At 33.1% G+C, this 23,963-nt stretch overlaps 1 protein-coding gene across 1 annotated transcript in view; it reads left to right on the plus strand.

Annotated features, from left to right (window-relative positions):
- Nucleotides 1–23,963, plus strand: part of NAALADL2 (N-acetylated alpha-linked acidic dipeptidase like 2) — a 948,145-nt gene that overhangs the window by 224,511 nt on the left and 699,671 nt on the right. The window contains exon 2 of the mRNA XM_030822838.1: nucleotides 10,231–10,732. Within this exon, the coding sequence (XP_030678698.1) occupies nucleotides 10,231–10,732 (502 nt within the window). The remainder of the gene's footprint in view (nucleotides 1–10,230; nucleotides 10,733–23,963) is intronic.

The raw sequence follows: 23,963 nt of genomic DNA on the forward strand, positions 1-23,963 counted from the left end.
TGAAAACTAAAGATCTGATTTATTTGGAATGATAGAGGAAAACATAACCTTTGTTTTGACAGTCATTTCTAAGAAAACATCCACTGGTTCTTTAGAGTTTGAAATATATCATTCTCAACACATAGGAAAGAATGAAATGAACTTTTTAAGGTCAGTTGTTTTATTATTTTAAAATGGATGCCTTAGATATCAACAGTGAAATTTGTAAGGATAGAAAGGTAAAAATGAAATAATGAGAAAGGCTGAAGGGAGGACACATATACATTTAAAAATAGAGGAGGCATTATGGAAACAAAAAATAAGAAATGGGAAAAGAAGCTAAAATTCATGTTGATAAAGTAATAATATTTGACATTTTAAAATTAAAGGTTAGATGAATTCTAAAAATTTTGCATACAATAGTATAATAAACGACTTTTCAATGATGTCAATTATATAAAAGTTCTGTTAAATGTTTTATATTTAATGTCTTTTTGGCTCTTCCATTTTCATGCCTTTTGCCTGACATTTAGTTTCATATCAGCATTACTTTTATGTGCCGTTGGAGGTCTTTCATTTTTTATATTCCTGTTCATAAATAAAATATAAATGACATAACTATAGCTCAATATAGTCTTTAGTAAGTTGTTTAGTTGCTTGAACTTACCCAAAACTATTAGTAGACATGTCTATAAATTTGTAATAAAAATTAACCTCTCAATGTCCAGCTGTCATACAGATATAACTTATTGCTAGATTATTTATCATCCTTTCTTTTAAAATAAACATCTATTTTTATTAAAAATGCTAACAATAATTAGTGCTATCATACATAAAGTTTACTTATAGAAAAAACTTGAATTTTGTATTATTGAAAGAATAATTCTGTTACTTTTTTTTTTTTTTTTTTTTTTTTTTTTTTTTTTTTTTTTTTTTTTTCTTTTTTCAGTATATAAAACTATTTTTTTTTTTTTTTTTTTTCTTTTTTTTATATCAATGGGAGGCCTAGAAAAAATACTAATGTAAAATATTAAAGTAAAAACATATCCTTGTTTATTTTGAGACATAGGTATATTTATGGATGTGACTTGTTAGACGTAAGGAAGAATAGCAAAATCTTGGACGACTTGTTTCTCCCTTTTCATATGCTGCTTAATTATTGAAAAGTAGTTTAATCTTGACTTTGTCATCAGTTAATTGCAAGTTAAGTTTTATACTTTCTTAGTAATGAATGAACTTCGCAATTCTTGGTTTTCTTTCCATTACTGTATTCCTACTACACAGGAAAATATAATAGTTCACTTAAACTATTTTTCAGATATAAAATTAATATATATGATCTTTAGTTTATAAGGAACACACCATGCAGTTAATCTAGAACTGAATCGTATAATGGTAGTATTTTGGGTTAAATTACCAATTTTAATTTTCTTTAGATTGTAGCCTAACAGTGTGTAAGCTGAATACTAAAATTTTAGATTTGGATCTTACTCTTGGGTCCTTAAAGAATAGATTTTTAGAATTTACCCAATATAGATTTGGGAGGCTAACAGAATTTTGTTACTAACAGAATTTTAAATGAACATAGACATACTGTACAAATGTGTTTCTCTGAGCTGCCTCCTTCTTTCCCACCACTTAACCACAATATCATGATATATTAACACTGCTTCCTAAAAGAACAAGTATGAGAAAAGCTATTTCGGAAAATAAAAAGTGCAGATGCTAGATGTACTGAATTACCACTGTGGGCCTTAAATAGTCTTTGTGTGTTATGATTTTAGGAAACAGAGGAATATAATTTTAGAATAAAGCACTTCTAGTTTGTAGAAACCTGTTACTTTTTGAAAGTAAAGACATCTAAAAATTAAACCAATAAAGTACCTATGAAACATCTGAAAAATAGAGTGCTTTAGTAGTCTTGTGTAGATACAAGCTTCAACTCTCTGTTCTTGGAAATCCAAAAGCCATAGTCAAAAAGCAAAATTCACCCTGGCTGAAAAGATGAAAAATTGCAGTGTATCTTTCAAGCTACGAGGCTCCTCCTGGCAGAGAGCTCTCAAAGAGCCAAGTGGTGATTGTCTTGAGATGTTAACTCTTGACACACTTGAAGCCTTCTTTTTCCAGTGTAAACTACACATAGTAGGGAGTGGACAGGATGAGCCAAAGAGTTTTAATATCTGAAAACAGGTCGGCAGCAGGTTGAATGTGAACTGTAACTGTCAAGTTCTTAGCAGAGTTGCTTTGCTCTTTGTCCCTCAACAGCAGGAGAAAAAAAAAAAAAGTGTAAGTGTTGTTAAGAAGAGACAATAAAGTAGAGGTTGTGGTCTTTCCCTCAGAGCACTGTGCTTGGAAGCAATTGTTTCTTATTCAAAACCCCAGTGCCAGGAAACATAGCCTGCCAGGGTGCTGTGGAGGGAAAATAAAAAGATCTGTTAGGTCCTGAATGTAGTCAGAGCAGATCCGGAGATCTGAGGATCCACACAGGACTGTTAAGATTGAAGAGCCATGGAGGCTCCTGGTGCTTATTGCCACTTTAGTACCATAACCAGGGCTTAGTAAGCCAATAAGATGCATTTGCTAACATCATGCTAACTCTGGGAACTCTTAGAAAGCCCGGATGTTTAATATTTAAAAGAGTAGGTTTTGAGATTTAACATGCCAGCTCTTCTACTTACTAGCTGTGAGAACTTGGGAAAATAATTGCTGAGCCTCAGATAACCTCATCTATAAAATGGGGATAATAATAGCACTTAACATAGGATTGTTTCATTAAATGACATAAGGGAGGTAAAGACCTAACTTTATAGTAATTCTTGGCTCATTGTATGAGTTCAGTGAATTGTGAATTAGCATATAATTTTCGATGGTACATCACAGAGATATTGTTATTCTGTACATCAAAATCTAAGTGCAGAAGATAAAAAAGACATTAATAGATTTCTCTGACTAGATAGAGTATATTCTCAATACAGAAATCTGCAACTGCAGAAAAAGATAACAGAAAAAAAATAAGATTAAAAACAAACCCTTCAGCTAAGACTGACAGCCTTGTGCATTAACAACTGAGATCAGGCAAATGCTGATGGAACTCAAGAAGGCCCTGTAGACAACCCTCTTTGCTATGCCTGTGGTGAAGCTCAGAACTACATCAAAACTCAATTACAGTGGCTTTCTTTTAGCCTGAATATTAAAATTTTTTCTCCTCCACTCTTTTTTATTTTGTAGGCTTGTGGCTGTATTTATCTCATGTATGTGTGTTTCTAGTGTAAGCCACTTCCTACACTCTGAAGGTAGAAAGTATGTAAATTTGATAGAAGTAAGTACAGTAAATACTTTTAGAAACAAGCAGGAAAAGATACTCTGGAATCTAGGTGGAGGTGGAATCGGACAACAAAAAGGACCAAGAAAGAAGGAGCCCATCGCAGGAACAGGAATTATTTGCACACCCCTGAGAAAAAGAGTTTTGTGATATTAGTGAGACTTAAACTTATGTGGTAGATATCCTAAATAATACCAAGTGTTCACTCTACCAGTTCAGGACACCCATAAAATTTATTGCTTTGGTTCATACTAATCAAATCCTGAACTGAATTATATAATTCTGATATTTAAAAACTTTACCATAAATATAGGAACTCAGGTGGGCCCAACTAACCATCCATTTAGGGTGTGTTACACAAATTGCAGTTGCACACAGGGCCCCAAAGACTGGCCTACTCAGGGAACTAGCAGGTGCTCATGCATATGCAAGTGATCTAAAACAAATTTACACGAACTGACTGGGTTTCACCAACGATTTTTTTTTTCAAATGGTTTTGACTGCATTTTGCAATTTATAGCTCATTAATTTGACATTCGATAAGCATACCTTTTATGTGTCATTTAGTGATCAATGTAACTCAGGCTTCAGGGTAAAGTTTTAGTTTATGCTATCCAACTTGATTATCCACTGTGCCTAAATTCAGTGTACTACTCATTTTAGAGTAGGCACTAATTTATTTTTCTAAAAATAAAGCACAAATAATAATTTCCTTTATATATCCTATTTAATCTATTAGTGAAGCACGAGCAACAAATAATTGTCATTTCTTTTATGTGGTTGATGTACAAAATAGCAATTAAATAAAGAATTCTTGATGCATTTACAGACACTATAGCAGTTGCCAAGGCCATTTCACTAAAACCACAAATGGAAAAAGAAAAATCTCATACTGAAGAATTAAGTCAGGAAACACAGGCTTCTGAATTATTATTTTTATAGTTTTATCTTTTGCCTTGCTCTCAAGTTGATAACATTAAAGCTTTCAACAAAAAAATTTATTCCACAAACATGGACTTTATTTGTATAAAGTAGGTTTATACTGAAAAATTTATGTCAAATGTTTTTTGCCTATAAAGAATATTCTTAAACTTAGGTTTTAAAATTCCTATGGGTACTATGTAGTTCACTGTTACAGCACCTAAAGTAATACTCCACAAAGATGCATAATGAATGTCTTTTGATGATGCACTGACATTTCTAAGAAATGCCTTTGCCTCAAATTAATCCACTCAAACCAGCAAATCATTTGACATTGAAAGCTTCAGGAAACAGTATATGAATATTTTTTCTCATTTTACAATAAAGATTCAATCATGGATTGTCATAGGAAATTGAGATTCTGCCTTATATTTTAAAGCTAATCTGCCAGAGTCATTCATTTATTTTACTTGTAAAATAACTTTTACAAGTAGGAAAGCCTTTATATGTGTTCTTAATTCTAATAAGATCTGTACAATCTTTTCTACCATTTGAGTTAAAATATTATCAGTAACATTACAGTCAATGAATCAAGTCAAACTTCTATGATAAATATTGTGTTCTACAACAAATATTTGTAACTCAGAATTACGATTACACATCACCAGTTCCTGGAATATTAAACAGAATTCTTTAAGATGGAAAAGCTCTGTTGTTCTTTGAGTAAATAGACCAAAAATCATGCTGTAATAAGATATAGTCAAATGTAATAATGAATTTTATATAAATATTAGCCAAGCTTCTCTTTTATATATCTGAACCATAGCTAATGATTAATAAGATGCTTCCCATTTTCAAAGGCATTTGGTACACAGCTTTATTTCTCAACATCTCCAAGTCGGCTGGGCGCGGTGGCTCAAGCCTGTAATCCCAGCACTTTGGGAGGCCGAGGTGGGCGGATCACGAGGTCAGGAGATCGAGACCATCCTGGCTAACACGGTGAAACCCCGTCTCTATTAAAAATACAAAAAATTAGCCGGGCGTGGTGGCGGGCGCCTGTAGTCCCAGCTACTCAGGAGGCTGAGGCAGGAGAATGGCGTGAACCCGGCAGGTGGAGCTTGCAGTGAGCCGAGATCGCGCCACTGCACTCCAGCCTGGGCGACAGAGCGAGACTCCGTCTCAAAAAAAAAAAAAAAAAAAACAACAACAAAAGAAAAAACATCTCCAAGTCTTTGTTATTAAAGCCTGAGGTCTCAGGTCATAGTTTAATTTAGTTAACCATGTATTTTAAAGTTGAAGCTCCAAATATTTCTATTTTCTTATCTCTATAGAATTTATCGGAAAAAATAGTGAATCACTACAATTATTATTATTAGTGTATCACTTACAGTGTGTTAGACTATGCTTTGAGCACATTAAATAATTTATCTCATTTACTCTTCATAATAACTTCAAAAATGTGGTACTGTTATTATTTCTGTTTGACAAATGTGAAATTTAAGCATAAATATATTATCTGGCTTAAATTACATGGCAAAGCTGGGATTTGAACCAGATAGCCTCACTATGAAGTCCACTCATTTAGAGATTTACAAGGTCAGAGCATTCGTGTAATAAATTCTCTCATTATGACTGCTTAACAAGAAGGAAATACTGCTGTGATCATTTTCCTAAGTGGCATAAGTAATATGTAACATTTTAAAAAAACTTTCATCGAATCTGTATTTATTATCTAAAATATTTGCCAGACACTGTGTTAGAATAGGTCTGCAGCAACCAGAGATTATATTTTACATATTAAATTTTCATTTTATTTCCATACTTATCTTTATTTCCATATAATTTACTTTGTTTAAGCCAGTATTTGTGAAATAACATTCAGAAGAATCAGTTTATTTTAAACTATCATATGTTGAATATAGATGGATATTTATTATTAATCTAAGTCTGTCACAGTCGAGAAAAATACCATTCAGTTCAAGTTGTATCTCTTTTATTTTTATAATAGAGGGTTAAGTGTATGTAAAAGATAAATGTCTTAGTATGTCGAATTTTAAAAACTAGCCTTTGGTTGTAGGACTGGATTGAAAGAGATGTCACCTAAGTGAATAAGATCTGTTGAAAATATGGAAAATATATTACACTTTTCGTAATTATTGCATTTTATAAAACAGACCATGTGGCACAATATAACATGTAAGGGTGTTACAGATATTTCCATCCGTAGAAATGTCACAAGTTTCTATAACTTCCTCTATACTAAAGTATATCTCTTTTAGATAATTATTCATGCAGATTATAAAATCTACTACATGTATACTTTTTAACACTCACATGGGGTAATCTTAAAATAACATGACAATACAAACAAACTAAATCATGTGCATCAATGATAAAAAATTGAATGGCATTATTATGTGATTATGTCTAAGACATGCTGATTTTGCTGAATATTTGTCTTTAAATATAAAATTTTCATGTTACTAGGGAATTTGAAGCTTCTCATAAAAAGAAATGTGATATGTTTTTGTCTCACAGGGCAGAAGTGTTTTTAAGACAGCTACGTTCTTGGTGGCAACCATAGAATAATTTATGCTGTCTCAAAGCTGAATGTTACTAAAGTTTTATTTATTTGATAGTTTCTTTTTTTGTTGAGTTTATTTTATATATATATAGATATATGTTTTAAGTGAAGCAAACAAAACTATCAGGGCAGAGATTTATGTTTATTTTTACAAAATGTCTATACTATTTTTAAGGCAAATAATTTTATAGAAATAGTTACTAATTTTATATATGTATATAATACATTTATATATACTATATTTACATATATTTGATATATAAAATATATAAGACATATGTAATTGATTTTACCAAGCTAGTGATTAAAATGCTTTATCATATATGTCATTACATACTCATTTCCGTGGTAATTTTCCTGAAATACTTTGGAGTTTGTTACACCAAGTGACTTCATCTACCTTTATCCCAGATGTGACTCTGCTGGAAGATAGAATTTAGTGAAAATTTAATAATGTGTAATGAATCCAAAAGTGGTAGTAAGGGTGTCAGGCAGATATCCATCATAGTGAGGAGTTAATATGTGTATCTGCATTACATTCTAATTGATGGCTCTGTCTGATGTTTGAAGAGCGTTAAATTGCTGATGTACATGTGATGGAATGCCTATTGTCAGGCTAGAGATGAAAACTCTGCCTCACCATTGCAGTTGGCTTTTAAATGATTTATAGAGAGGTGACTTGGAATGTTTGTATTAGAGGTCAGAATTAGAGGTCTCACATGGGTAGTAAGTTACTACATGCTGTAGTAACTCCCATGTGCCAAGTCTTTTTTGAGCATAAACCAAGCTCTACGATTCAATGTTTTTAAAAAAATCTTTAGAGAGAGAGACTCTGATTCACTAAAATGGGAGAAAAAAATCTAGAGAACTGCTTGGAAAAAATGTCTGAGTAAATTAATCAGTAGTGCCTAAGCCGAACAGTTAAAGAATTACATATAATATCATTTCAAGATAACAGCAATTTATGTTTAGGCCAAAGGGAAAAAAAATTGACTAGTGCTAGGAAATTGCAGTTTATAAAGCACATTGAAATAAATTGGTTTCTAAAATGTCTAGAGATTCTTTATTCTGCTTTCTTCAGATTTTTTTCTATCCTCTAGTGTTTTCTTTTGACATATTCTTTAAATCCAGTGAGATTCAGTTTCTTCCTCTATAAGTTAATCAGCTATCACCTAACCTATCTGAATAGCTATCATTAACATCATACATTACTTCCTTTCTCTGCTTGTCTTGATTTGACCAAAGACAGAATTCAAATGCTACACTTCCTTGAATCATTTTGGAAACAAGACCAAACAAGAAGAGATGGAGGGAGGGAGGGAAAGAGAAAAGCAATGTAGAGCCATGAGAACATTTAGTATATCATGTGGTGATTTTTAGATTTTAATCTCTACACATAGACTAAATGTTAAAAAAAACACCAAACACTATAGTGTGTGTGTGTGTGTGTGTGTGTGTGAATATTATACATCTTCCTCTCCATCTCCACAATGTCTTGCAGAATTATATAATTATTAACTCCCCACCAATCCTTGACAGTTCTATCTCCTCTAAGAATAGAAATGTTCCTTCTAACTCATATAGCCTATCTACTACTCAGTAGATGCTTTAGGTTTACTATGTGAATGAATCCTGATGACAACGCTACAAAGTTTATATTATTATTATACCCATTTCACATACGAAGACCCTGTGTTGTCGGGAAGTTAAGTTTTTTGACCAATGTCACCTTTTCCTAGTTTTTTCCTCAGCATCTTTGTCCCATGTGTGCTATCCTCAGCCATAGCATACCACTCTAGGTTTTTCAAATGGGGCATTCTTATTCTCTCTTTGTGTTTGTAAATTTTCCCCTTCCTGGGTATCCTCCTCTCACACCCTCCTCTCTTGCAAAAGCAACTTAGAGGTCACTTTTTTTGAATAATTATTTCTCGTATTTTCTGCTAGAATCAATAACCCCTGAGTTTCCCTGACACTTTGCATATTTTATCTGACTTTTTTGTTTGTGCATTGTCTCTCTGATTTGATGGTTCCTTTTTGTGGAATAGGGTCCTATTTATTTCTGTCTTCATTATCTCTCTCTGCCTGACATGCATTAGATAATCATCTTTATTGAGTCAATGCTAGGTAAGAATGATTCCTAGATTTTAGGGTAGCATATGAAAATTCTAGTCAGAATTACAGTTTTTATTTTATAAAATTTAATATTTAGTTATATTTGAACTTTCTTAAAAATTTAGGAAATTTTAATTATATGGGCCTCAGCTAGCCAAGATTGGAGGTTTGTATGGCCATAATTCTGTGCATAATGCCACTCCCTTTGTGAAATCCTTGTTTTATCTTTTTCATAGGAATTTACTTGTCTACCATGATTCCTAAAGCAATTAGCTAATCAATTATCAGTTGAGCTGTGTTCTTTGCCCACCACAGTGGGCCACACAGAAAAATCATAAAACATAGTGAGGGATCTAAGATCCAGCTGGGGTGACAAATCTAATACACAGAAAATTTAAGTATAAATACTCTTAATCTGCAGCCATAATACACCAGTGGGTTATTGAATACAGACTTAAGACCACTTGCAGTTAATTAGCCCAGTTTTCCTAATACCACTTGGCAGGATACAGCAAGCTATCATCCAAAGCTGTGCAGGGGAGAATAACCTCCATCTGCCACTCCTGTAGCAAGGTTATGAAACCAAACTCTCCTAGGCTGGCAAAAGGCTTTCCTCTTTGGGTCGGTGCCATCCCAGACTTTTATTTAAAATTCACTCAGCCAGGCCAATTCATGTCACTAATTTCTTGGGACATCTCGGTCCTCTCTTGTACTCTTAAAGTTGTGTAATCTTTTTGGTAACTTAAGAATCTGTAACATAACAGATTTTGCTTCTTGTAGAATTCATACTTCATTTAGTTGTTCTGCCTATTTTTGTAATGAATTTGTGTTTTTAAGACTAGCTTTGGCAATGTAATCATTCCAGGGTTTTTATTATTTTTTCCCTTTACCATACCAAATCACAGCTTTATTACTTTTGTCTTTAATTTTTAAAAGTTATTTTGTAACTATGAAGGTTTAATTTTGCCTTCTACATTGCATCATCCTTCAATGTAATTGAGTATTCATGACTGTTGTTATTCTCCTGAGCTTCAAAGATTAATGGTGTGTGTGTGTGTATAATTTTGTTTTCTCATAGCTTTCCCACTAAGTACCTTCTACTTTCATTTTTCTTTTGTCTTCCTTTCCTATAGTAACATCAACAGAAAATTATAAGATTAATTCAATAAAATATGAGTTTCTATGGGGAGAATTCATTTCTCTGTATTATAATCATTAAACACTCAATATGGCTTACTGTTTTGTTTTCACTTTGTTAGTTTTTTTAATTGTGTGTTTATTTTATTAAAAAATGTTTTTCTTATTTTCACAGGTAAAAAGATGGCCTATCAGAAGGTCCATGCAGATCAAAGAGCTCCAGGACACTCACAGTACTTAGACAATGATGACCTTCAAGCCACTGCCCTTGACTTAGAGTGGGACATGGAGAAGGAACTAGAGGAGTCTGGTTTTGACCAATTCCAGCTAGACAGTGCCGAGAATCAGAACCTAGGGCATTCAGAGACTATAGACCTCAATCTTGATTCCATTCAACCAGCAACTTCACCCAAAGGAAGGTTCCAGAGACTTCAAGAAGAATCTGACTACATTACCCATTATACACGATCTGCACCAAAGAGCAATCACTGCAACTTTTGCCACCTCTTAAAAATACTTTGCACAGCCACCATTTTATTTATTTTTGGGATTTTGATAGGTTATTATGTACATACAAATTGCCCTTCAGATGCTCCATCTTCAGGAACAGTTGATCCTCAGTTATATCAAGAGATTCTCAAGACAATCCAGGCAGAAGATATTAAGAAGTCTTTCAGGTAGGTGAAGAAGAAACAGATGTTGTTTGAATGCATTTCTTGGGAAAAAATGTCTCACAGGGGGTATTGAACTGATGATTTTGTCATGGTTCAAGTCAGTTTTGCAAGCTGAGAGACATAACTTACCACCACAACAAGAATAGAAACTTCAAAGAGGGGAGCGCACATTTTCAGATTTATGGTGCTGCAATATAAATTTGTGATGCAGTTTTATTAATTACTAGTAAGAATCATAACTACTATGGAGACTAAAATTCTCCCGCCACTGTATTTTCTCCCTCTTGGGGAGCCTTGTTAGGCCAAATTGTGATGCAAAGATTGCCAGATATACAGGTAATAAAAACTAGGGCATTAGCCATATGATTAAAGACTTTAATGACATCAGAATAAAATAAACCTGCTTTATGGGCTGAAGTAACTCTTCAAAAACTTCACTGATGTCATATAACTAGTGGATAACTTGGAAAAGCTTTTTGTTATTTTATTAGCATACACATTGAGTTGTAAAAGGTTTTCTAGTTTACATATTTAGTGAAGAACTAGATATGCAAGATGAGGTATTACCTTCCACATATATCTTCTATATTTGCAGAAAAAGAATAGTCCTAGGTGAATCATGTGCATTGTTTGTAGGTAGAGAGAGTAGTGAGGTACTAATTCTCCAGAATATTCTTTCTGGGTTACACTGATTTGTTACAGCCAAGATGTTGGCAGGTGTGCATTTCCGGGAATTTTCTCAGGGAAGCATGTCCACTGAAGGTGTGTCACTTAATTCATGTGCTGAAATACCAGGTGTATTGGTGTTGGTGGATTCTAATCCTCTAATCCTCTTCCTGAAGATTAGGCCTCAGTGACGGACAGGAATATGTTTCCTATACCCTTCTGTGTCTGCTATTCCGTTTTGTATAAGCATCCCTGGACATTTGATATGTGGATAATAACACTTTTCATGATACTTCCCAATGTAAAATTGTTTACATCGAGCTGAAAGATATGCTGTTACCTTATAATGGGAGGCTGAGGCAGGGAGAATCACTTGAACCTGGGAGGCAGAGGCTTGAATGAGCTGAGATTGCGCCATTGCACTCCAGCCTAGGCAACAGCGTGAGACTCTGTCTCAAAAAAAAGAAAAACAAATTGCAAAAGAAGAGGTAGTTGTTTTAGGTGGCGTATGGCAAATTGTATTTCTGTGGATTTTATCTGGGTTGACAGGGACAGAGCAGGAGGCTTGGAGAGGGGAGAAGCTTGAGGTGTGTTCAGAGGCTTGGGGGCTGTAAGCAGGGGCTGGAGGAGGGTATATTGTTACTCATGTCGACAGAAAATGAGAAGTCTCCAGTTGTAGAATGAATGAGTCTCCAAAAAACGCACAGAGCACACACCAGAAAAAATTTCAGCTGAGAACTCCTCCTGAGTAAACACGTTCTCTGATTTTCATTGAAGTGTTGATCACCAAAGTGATTTAATCCTTTTGCAATTTATACTAGCTTTTGTTTTTATTTTTGCATCTTCTCCCAATGCTAATTGCTATATTCTTCAATACGTTATTCTTCTATTCCTATTCTCCAGGATGAAATGTCATTATTATCCTTTTGTGGACCAGAGATGTTTGTGACTCTGTGTCAAGTGCTTGTCCCTAATCTAATCAGCTTTTAAGCCAGTTGAGATGCTGGTTATATTGCATAAACCATGTTTACCTAGGACTGTTGAGAAACCTCTTTAACTTAGAAGAAGCTTGAATGTCACAGGTACAATGTTTCATTTCTATTATATAATAAAGCCACCAAGCCTTTAATAATGTATTTTTTATTTAAATAAATGACATATACACACACATATATAATTGTTGTTTTGCCATTGAAAGTAATGGCAAAAGCCGCAATTACTTTTGTACCAACCTAATAAATTCTGAAGATCATAAGCATATTTCTGAGCAAAGTAAGTATGTTGAAAACTTCAAAACACAGTTTGAAAATATAATATTGTAATAATAAGATATTTGAATGGATAAATTAATGAGGTTTAGTTTATTTTTGAATGCAGGAATGTGTTTGCCTTTGACAGCTGTAGATTCTGTGAAATGGTGAGACAAAAAGGAGAAAATGTGTTATATTCTAATTATGGCTAATATAATTTCCTTTTTTAATGGAAAGAGCATTATGCTTCTTTCTAAGTGCAATATGTACAGAAAATTATGAGGAATAAAGTAAAAACCATCCATAATCCTACTACCTCTTTTTAAAAATCATTGTTATTTCCTTCTATCATTCCCTATCAATCAGCAAAATTGTATTAGGCCATGTATATTTCTTTAACACCTGCTTTAGAAATTTTTTAAATTAAAGTATTAGAATCACTTTTCAAGCCAATAAATATAGATTTAAATCACTACATAAAATACTGCCTGGTATTCCATTATATGGATATCATGTAATTTAATCTATTTCTTACAAAGGCACCTTTAGGTTTCCTCTGTAAACATTCTTGTACATAAATCCTAGTGTGCCTATTTAATTATTCCCTTCTGATAAATTCCTGGAAACAAGTCACAGCTTCAAGGAGTTCAAATTTGTGTAGTTGTTTGTTTTGTGTCACCAAATTGTCTTGCAGAACCACGAGCCTTCCAGGTCCTTATTTTTTATTTGTTTTTGATAGGCCAAAAAGAATGTTGATAAAGGTTTTCTAAATATGAATTGACCACATGCATTTCATTTTTCAAGTATGAATTACTTTTTAAAGGAGTTTCCCCATGGCTTTTATTGGTTCTTTCCCATGGCATTTATAGGTTCAGAAACTAAAATGTCATAATGGTAAAGGGGTCAATCACAGTATGTATGGTACCCCATCTCTTTGGATTTCTCTTACTAGACACATTTTATTTTCTGACTTCACAAATAACATGAATAAATAATAAAATACAATCTCTAGAGATATATCTATTTTTAAATGTTTGCATTATTTGGACAGGGCAATATTTTTCATCATTGATACAAGTAAGTAAGCATGAGTTAATTTATACTGTGAAATGATCTTTATAGGCAATATAAAAGACCTTATTTTCTTAGCTGAGGGTTAACGCTTCAAAACGTTTAGAAAATGTTATAAATTGGCCAGGCACGGTGGTTCATGCCTGTAATCCCAGCACTTTGGGAGGACGAAGCAGGTGGATCACGAGGTCAAGAGATTGAGACCATCGGCCAGGCGCGGTGGCTCACGCTTGTAATCCCAGCACTTTGGGAGGCCGAGGCGGGCGGATCACGAGGTCAGGAGATCGAGACCACGGTGAAACCCCGTCTCTACTAAAAATACAAAAGATTAGCCGGGCGTACTGGCGGGCGCCTGTAGTCCCAGCTACTCGGGAGGCTGAGGCAGAGAATGGTGTGAACCCGGGAAGCAGAGCTTGCAGTGAGCCGAGATCGCGCCACTGCACTCCAGCCTGGGTGACAGAGCGAGACTCCGTCTCAAAAAAAAAAAAAAAGAGATTGAGACCATCCTGGCCAACATGGTAAAACACGGTCTCTACTAAAAAATAAAAAATTAGCCGGGCATGGTGGTGTTGGGCCTGTAGTCCCAGCTACTTGGGAGGCTGAGGTAGGAGAATCACTTGAACCCGGGAGGCGGAGGTTGCAGTGAGCTGAGATCCACCACTGCATTCCAGCCTAACGACAGAGCGAGACTCGGTCTCAACAACGAAAAAAAATGTTACAAATTATCTTCAACAATATCATGATGAATAACATCCTGTCGGGAAACCTAGTTAAAATGCTGCTTCAGATACAGGCATATTTTAGTAATTACTTACTATAATAAATTGAAGTGGATTCCTAAGTCTCGTTTGTACATTTCTTCCGAATGTACTTTTGCAAATGATCTTCTCCCTTTTCTCTTTCTTCTTTCTCCTCTTCCTCCTCCATTGCTCCCTTTCAGCAACTAAATAGTATATTTAGTTATCTTATGTGTAATATGGGTGGGACATTTTGTAGTGCTAATTAAACTTTACCATTGACACTATTTGGTTAGGTTATCTGGCTTTAATGACATTAAACTAAAGGAATGACAAATTTACTGCATATATACTGCCACTTCCTGTGTCATGCTCCATGTCCATGAATCATAGCACTCTCTGTCATTGTACTCAGACCTTGCCTCAGAATCCTTCTCCACCCAACATTCTTGAAAGCCCTTATTAATTGATCAGAAGTACACGAGAGAGGATTTTCCATTCTTATCCTATGTTATAGCTATGATGGATCAAAAGATACAAATAAGTTCATTTAACTTATAGGGATGAATTTTTCTTTTCTGGAAAGATAAATTCCATAATTTTACCAGGACAACTATCAACAGCAAGAAACACAACTTATGACCACTCAGTAATGCCAAAGAGTTCAAAATCTTAGAACCCTTCATTTTAACATTTTTTAAAAATTTTATTATTATTTAAGTTTTAGGGTACATGTGCACAATGTGCAGGTTTGTTACATATGTATCCATGTGCCATGTTGGTGTGCTGCACCCATTTACTCGTCATTTAACATTAGGTATATCTCCTAATGCTATCCGACCCCCCTCCCCCCACCCCACAACAGTCCCCAGAGTGTGATGTTCCCCCTCCTGTGTCCATGTGTTCTCATTGCTCAATTCCCACCTATGAGTGAGAACATGTGGTGTTTGGTCTTCTGTGGTGTATATGTGCCACATTTTCTTAATCCAGTCTATCGTTGTTGGACATTTGGGTTGGTTCCAAGTCTTTGCTATTGTGAATAGTGCCGCAGTAAACATACATGTGCATGTGTCTTTACAGCAGCATGATTTATAATCCTTTGGGTATATACCCAGTAATGGGATTGGTGGGTCAAATGGTATTTCTGGTTCTAGATCCCTGAGGAATCGCCACACTGACTTCCACAATGGTTGAACTAGTTTACAGTCCCACCAACAGTGTAAAAGTGTTCCTATTTCTCCACATCCTCTCCAGCACCTGTTGTTTCCTGACTTTTTAATGATCGCCATTCTAACTGGTGTGACATGGTATCTCATTGTGGTTTTGATTTGCATTTCTCTGATGGCCAGTGATGATGAGCATTTTTTCATGTGTCTTTTGGCTGCATAAATGTCTTCTTTTGAGAAGTGTCTGTTCCTATCCTTTGCCCACTTTTTGATGGGCTTGTTTGTTTTTTTCTTATAAATTTGTTTGAGTTCATTGTAGATTCTGGATATTAGCCCTTTGTCAGATGAGTAGGTTGTGAAAATTTTCTCCCATTCTTTAGGTTGCCTGTTCACTCTGATGGTAATTTCTTTTGCTGTGCAGAAGAAGCTCTTTAGTTTAATTAGATCCCATTTGTCAATTTTGGCTTTTGTTGCCATTGCTTTTGGTGTTTTAGACATGAAGTCCTTGCCCATGCCTATGTCCTGAATGGTATTGTCTAAGTTTTCTTCTAGGGTTTTTATGGTTTTAGGTCTAGCATTTAAGTCTTTAATCCATCTTGAATTAATTTTTGTATCAGGTGTAAGGAAGGGATCCAGTTTCAGCTTTCTACATATGGCTAGCCAGTTTTCCCAGCACCATTTATTAAATAGGGAATCCTTTCCCCATTGCTTGTTTTTGTCAGATTTGTCAAAGATTAGATGGTAGTAGATAAGCACCATTATTTCTGAGGGCTCTGTTCTGTTCCATTGATCTGTATCTCTGTTTTGGTACCAGTACCATGCTGTTTTGGTTACTGTAGCCTTGTAGTATAGTTTGAAGTCAGGTAGCATGATGCCTCTGGCTTTGTTCTTTTGGCTTAGGATTGACTTGGTGACACGGGCTCTTTTTTGGTTCCATATGAACTTTAAAGTAGTTTTTTCCAATTCTGTGAAGAAAGTCATTGGTAGCTTGATGGGGATGGCATTGAATCTATAGATTACCTTGGGCAGTATGGCCATTTTCATGATATTGATTCTTCCTACCCATGAGCATGGAATGTTCTTCCATTTGTTTGTATCCTCTTTTATTTCATTGAGCTGTGGTTTGTAGTTCTCCTTGAAGAGGTCCTTCACATCCCTTGTAAGTTGGATTCCTAGGTATTTGATTCTCTTTGAAGCAATTGTGAATGGTAGTTCACTCATGATTTGGCTCTCTGTCTGTCCGTTATTGGTGTATAAGAATGCTTGTGATTTTTGTACATTGATTTTGTATCCTGAGACTTTGCTGAAGTTGCTTACAGCTTAAGGAGATTTTGGGCTGAGACGATGGGGTTTTCTAGATATACAAGCAACTGCTATTTTAATTAGAGAAAAACATGTAAATATATGCACGTAATTCAGTGTATGCAAACGATAGCAGAATGAATTTAACAGTAATAGAGTGATGGCTCCTAAAGGAAGTAATTAGCTATCCTATCATTGATCTCTCCAGATAACAAATGTACATTGTCTGAAGTTTAATCAGAAAAGGAATACATAGGATAAGATTGATTTAATTATACATAGTGTTTCATTGCTCTGAACCTTAAATAAGTCAACTTCTTAACTCGGAGTTTCTCAGTGTTATGCAGAATGGCATTAATTGTATTAACTGGATTCAACTCACAGATGCAGGCTTATGCCCGTCACAATCCTTAGGTATTTGGCTAAAGCAGCACCCACCAATGGGAAGAATAAAGATTGTTGACAGTGGGGCCTTTGACTGCAATAACTTTCTCCATCTTAACCTGTTAAAATACTGTAAAATACTGTTTGAGATCTGGCTCAGGTGCCCAATCCTTCATGGAAATCTCATTGATATCCCATCAGCTGAATTCTCTATTTCCCTTTGCAACCCACAGTACTTCATTTCCTCTCCTTTTGTTGGCATGAATCACTTTCTGTTTCACAGTGGAGAAAGAACTATGGGTCTGGCAGAGTTTAAATAGCATGTAGGCATTCAGTAAGTCTTTACTGCATGAGAAAATGAACCAGAATACAGATCTTCTTGATAAGCCTTCATGTTCATGTGGATTATCACTTTTTTTGAAAATAAAAATAAGGTATACTTCTGGTTATTTATACCTCTTACTGAAATTTTAATCATACATATATATGATTCACATATATATATAAATGGCTGTGTATGTATGTGTGTGTATATATTTATATATAAATTTGTATTTTATACATTCATATATTTATATATAAATTTATATATATTTATATATTTATAAATATTTATATATATTTTTATATATTTATATATAAATTTATATATTTTTATATATTTTTATATATATTTATATATTTATAATTTATATATTTATATTTTATATTTTATATTTATATATTTTATATTTTATATATTTATATATTTATATATTTATATATTTATATATTTATATATTTTTATTTTATATTTTATTTTATATTTTATATATTTTTTTTTATATATATTTTATATATTTATATTTATAAATATATATATATATTTATAAATATATATATATATAAATATATAAATATTTATATTTATATTTATTTATATATATAAATTATATATATTTTATATTATATTTATATTTATATTTATATTTATATTTATAATATATATATATTTATAATATATATATATATTTATTTAAATAATATTTATTTAATATTTATTTAAATAATAATTATTTAAATAATATATATATAATATATATTTATTTATATATTTATATATATATTTATTATATATTATTTTATATTTTATTTTATTTTATTTATATTTTTTTTTATATATATATTTATATATTTATATATATATATATTTATATATATATTTATATATTTTATATATATATATATATTTTATATATATTTTATTTTTTATATATTTTATATTTTTATTTTTTATATATTTTTTTTTTTTTTTTATATTTTTATTTTTTTATTTTATATAGATTTATATTTTTTATATTTTATATATAATTTATATATTTTTTATATATTTTATATATTTTATATATTTTTATATATTTATATATAGATTTATATATTCATACATTCATTATATATATATATATTTATAAATATATATATTTATAAATTTATAAATATATATATTTATATATTTATAAATATATATATTTATATATAAATTTATAAATATATATATTTATATATTTATAAATATATTTTTATATATTTATATATAAATTTATATATTTTTATATATTTATATATAGATTTATATATTTTTATATATTTATATATAGATTTATATATTTTTATATATTTATATATAGATTTATATATTTTTATATATTTATATATAGATTTATATATTCATACACACACACATACACAAATCCTAATCCATGCTTTAGAAATTAAGCAAGACAGGCCAGGTGCGGTGACTCACACTTGTAATCCCAGCACTTTGGGAGGCCAGGCGAGTGGATCACGAGGTCAGGAGATCGAGACCATGGTGAAACCCCGTCTCTACTAAAAATACAAAAAAAAATTAGCCGGGCGTGGTGGCGGGTGCCTGTAGTCCCAGCTACTCGGAGAGGCTGAGGCAGGAGAATGGCGTGAACCCGGGAGGCGGAGCTTGCAGTGAGCCGAGATTGCGCCACTGCACTCCAGCCTGGGCGACAGAGCGAGACTCCGTCTCAAAAAAAAAAAAAAAAAAAAAGAAAATAAAGAAATCAAGCAAGATATTTGAGAACACACACACACACATACACACACACACGCACACATCCCTTTGATTTTTAAACAAATTTTATCTATGTACTCATAGCACGTACTAAAAAAGTTGATTTTGAAGATAGAGGATTTTTTTTCTCTTACATAAACATGAGCTGGATGTCTACTGTATTTCAGGCACTTGGTTAGTCACTCTATAGTTTTTAATGATGTTCTGTTTAATCTTGAGAGCATTCTTTTTCTATAAAGAAGAAATGAAAATAAAGATTTCACAAAAGGGATTTCCATGATCACAGGTTTTCAGGAGGTACAAAGTGGATCCCCTCACAGATCTTTTTACATCCTGCTAGTTTCAGCTTCGGGAAGAGGTTGCCTCAGTCTGGGCCATTTCTGCCTAAATGTTTGCTTTCTTACTCTCAGTGGTCAAGTTCAAAGGATTCCGTCTCTCTCCTTCTCAGCTCCTATGCATTCACACATGCACACAAATTATTTTATCCATTTGGTTACAAACTGAGATTAGGTTAGTTACTTTCCTAGTAAGCAAATGTCCTTTTCTTAATCTTTTTTATTAAGTCTGTCTGATGTAAAGCATCAGGACTAAGTTGGAGTGTTAAGGATCAAAATGTTGGAACCGTTAATTTTTCTAATTTATGTTGTATTATTAATTAGTGGGATCTATTTTACATAATTGCAGTGATTATCTTCTGCTGTCAATGAACTAGTTCCATCAGATCTATCAGGATCATCTGTGATACTGGCTGCCTATTCTGAAAATTGATCAGCCTTAGAGCTAGTCACATTTTTCTTCTATCTTTTTCCTGCATTGACTATAATATGCTTTTCCATCCATCCACTTCTTGATCTTATTCGTTCCAAAAAAGGAACAAGATCAGTCAGTTGTAGTACAAGGGAATAACAAACTTTTTACTTTGAGAATCAGATATGTCAATTTCCTGTGGATTCATTTGACTTCCCCACACTCATGCTATAGAAAAGTTGGTAATGATCACATTTAGTAGAGTGCGGTGTAAGTTAAACATGGAAAGGTTGAGAACTGTTTGCATGCTTCTCTCTTTCACGTTCCTGTTTAATGTCAATGAAATCAAGATTCAAGTGGCAGACATGGTCCTTTGAGATTTGCAATTTGAAAATCCTAATCCATGCTTTAGAAATTAAGCAAGATATTTGAGAATTTCATCTAAAACCATTAATTCCATAATCTCATAAGAGTGATTTACAGGGGAACATTTAAATTAAAACACATTTTAAAATAGATTATTTATGCAAAATGTATCGAATCAATTAAATATTGTACTCACTTAAAATTTTTTCCAATGGATATTTCTAGCTGATGAGAGAGAAAGTAAAGTTGCTGGGCAATTCAGGTACCAAAAACAGATGATGAACACCCTCACTCTACTGTCCCCATCCTGGGAAACTGTCACTGAATGGATAGGTAATTTTATTTTTGCAAATTGTAGATGCTTATATAACCAGTGTAATGTTTAATTTTATGTAGCAACTAGGCTAATACATGGTATCAAATGTTTGGTCAAGTATTATTTTAGATGTTTCTGTGAAGGCGTTTTTAAGATGAGATTGAGATATAAATTAGTAGGCTTTGAATAAAGCTGATCACCATCCATAATGTGGGTAAGGCTCATCCAATCCATTGCAAGCTTTAATAGGGAAAGACTGACCTTCCCAGAAAAGAGGTAATTCAACCAGCAGACTGCCTTTGGACTCAAACTGTGTTCTTCCCTGGGTCTTTAGCCTGCTAGCCACCCTGCAGATTTTTGACTTGCCAAACATTCACAATTGTGTGAGTCAACTCTTTAAAATAAACCAGTCTAGCTCGCTTCATACACAAGCACGCACACACACACACACACACACACCCCTACACATACATCCTATATGTTCTGTTTCTCAGGAGAACCCTGTTTTATACGTACAGATTTAGATAACTGAAATAAACCAATGTAATATGGTTGTAGTTTTAAAATTCTAGAATAATTTAGTCAGTCCTTAGGGTTTAACTAATAATATGAAAAATGGATATTGAAATTTTTAGAAATTACAATGTTCATTATTATCTTTATTTCATTAAAAATTTTCAGATATTATTTTTAATGTGGTAATATTAAGTCTATGAAAGCATGGAATTTGAAATTATATTCTATGTATCTAACAAATAATTCAAATATATTACTAAAAATGCTTAATCATTTTCTTCAACTGATTCAGTTTGTGGCATCAAAATGTAGTCAACTCCCCAAGCAAAAATTCGCTTTCCAGATTTCACAAAATATCATTCTTATCTATAAAAAAAATGGTATTGAAGTTCTCTTTCCTTTCATTATAACTGGAGAAAATATATTAAATTTTATATGCCTGATTTGGGAAATCAGTTTCTGTCTTCAGTAACTGATTGTGTGTTATATCTGGGTCTTTTACAAATGAAGTGCACTTCTATTGCTTAAAAATTGCTTTCCTGTGCAACATGATGTAGTAATGAATTAAATCCAAATGAGCCTTATATTCACAATGTCATAATATGTAACTCGTCCCCTGTGGAACTTTTTTATTATCTAATACAAGGCAAGCTAATGTCTTCCTCTCATGGCTCACTTCTCAGAAGGGTATGCAGCTTTCAGTATTAGAAATAAAGAAAGAAAACTATGATTTGAGATCAAATTACCTTTTTATAAACTCTCTAAATCACAGAGAGCACCTTAACATGTCCTGAAATATGCAAATCTAATTCTGATAGAACAAGAAACAAAAGAAGCAGTTCCAATTCTATGGAGTACATTTGTATCTGTGAGAATAAAATGAAACTGAACATTTTTCTTTGAACAGAAATGTGTGCAGGTGATTTTACCTTCAATAAAAATAAAACAAGTGTGGGCGTTTTCTCTCTATTTCTTTAGTTGGTTTCATCATATTAACTCTATTCTGTAGGGAACAACTTGTAAGATCAGCTTGTACCAATATTGTAGTTCAAGCTGCTACATAGATTTAAAAGCTCTAATTTATTAGCCTGATAATTTTTGTAATTTGATGAAACACATCAGATATTCCCGTATTATAACTTCCTTAGGCTTATCTGAAAGGTATATTTTAATTAAACTGGATATTTCAAAATATGTCTTGCTATTTCATATGGGCAAAGAGCAAAGATAGACAAATATTTATTTTATTCCATTGGGACAGCCAAGAAAGATTGTGTCAGGTTTTTATAAGCTGTTATTTCTTGTGGTTCCTGAAGGTTTTTCTCTTGGGGGTGGCCTGGGCAGATTTTTTTTCTTCATCCTGTTTGTGCCGTAGCTAGATCTGAGTCAATTGCTGCTGGGTGTAACATGTGGTCCAGATCTAAGCCTTCCCCCCACTTTCTTATTTTAAGTAGAGAGCAAATTCCTATAAGATCTGTTTTTGATGGTTTAATTTTAAAATTATATTTCAATCAAATAATTAAAATCGCATACAAACATAAGCAAATCATCTATGTAGAACAGTGCAAAGGAGTTAGAAGCAAGGTCAAAGCTATAAACTGTTATGGGGGAAAGTAGACACCTCAGCTTTCTAATTTAATGATTTATGCTGTTCTTAATCAAATTTACATTCCAATTTAAAAGTAACACCTGATAGCCTATCATCGCAAGATGCATTAAAGGTCTCTTTTAATGCCAGAGTATTTATTCATGTTAACAAATATTTGTTGAGGGCCTATTGAGTGATGGGTACTGAGCTAGGTACTACAGACAAAGCAGTGAATAAAATACACAAGATACCTACATTTATGGTATTTATGTTCCCATTGGCCAAACCTAGACAATAGGAACATACTTGTTTATATAAACAAAATATAATGACACAAAATTACACATTGTAGTAGGAATGAAGGAAGGAAAGAAGGAAGGGAGGGAGGGAAAGAAAGAGGGAAGGAATATAGTTTACAAAGGTATCTAGGTGATTATTTGGGATGCAGTGGTCAGGGTCAGTTCAACTTCAGACGAACACTTACTGGGCTCTGTGATGGCAGATCAGCCCCTCTTTGCCTCTTCAGAGATTCTAGCATTACCCAGAAACTAACTGGTTGGCAGAGCCTGCCTCACCTCTTAACTTTGCAGAATGCCATAGAGCTGTTTCTTTACTAATTTATTTGGGTTTGGCCATCATATTTACAAACAATAACAAAACAAACAAACCCACTTGTAAAGAGCAAGTCAACAGAAAGGGCAGGGGAGGAGCATATGGTGCTACGTCCTCCCCTATTGCTGATTTTTATTCATTTGTAACATTCCATGTGGAATTTTACTTTTCCAAACAAGCATCACTGCTCCATTCCTACCTCTCTCATTAAAAATATTAAAAGAACAGTAATTTATTTAAAGTTCTACTTTTCTTCTCAAAATAGCCTCACTTCTAAGGATTGCCTCATCACTTTCAGTTTTTGTGTTCTGGGGCATTTTTCCCATAAATTTCACATTACATATAGAACTCATATGGTATGAATAATAAGAGAAATATTTTTCTGATTCTTCAGTCCTATTCTAAAAGAACCAAGTTAAGGATGATACGTTAA

The sequence above is a fragment of the Nomascus leucogenys genome, chromosome 11 (assembly GCF_006542625.1).
Source record: "Nomascus leucogenys isolate Asia chromosome 11, Asia_NLE_v1, whole genome shotgun sequence".
Classification (NCBI taxonomy): domain Eukaryota; kingdom Metazoa; phylum Chordata; class Mammalia; order Primates; family Hylobatidae; genus Nomascus; species Nomascus leucogenys.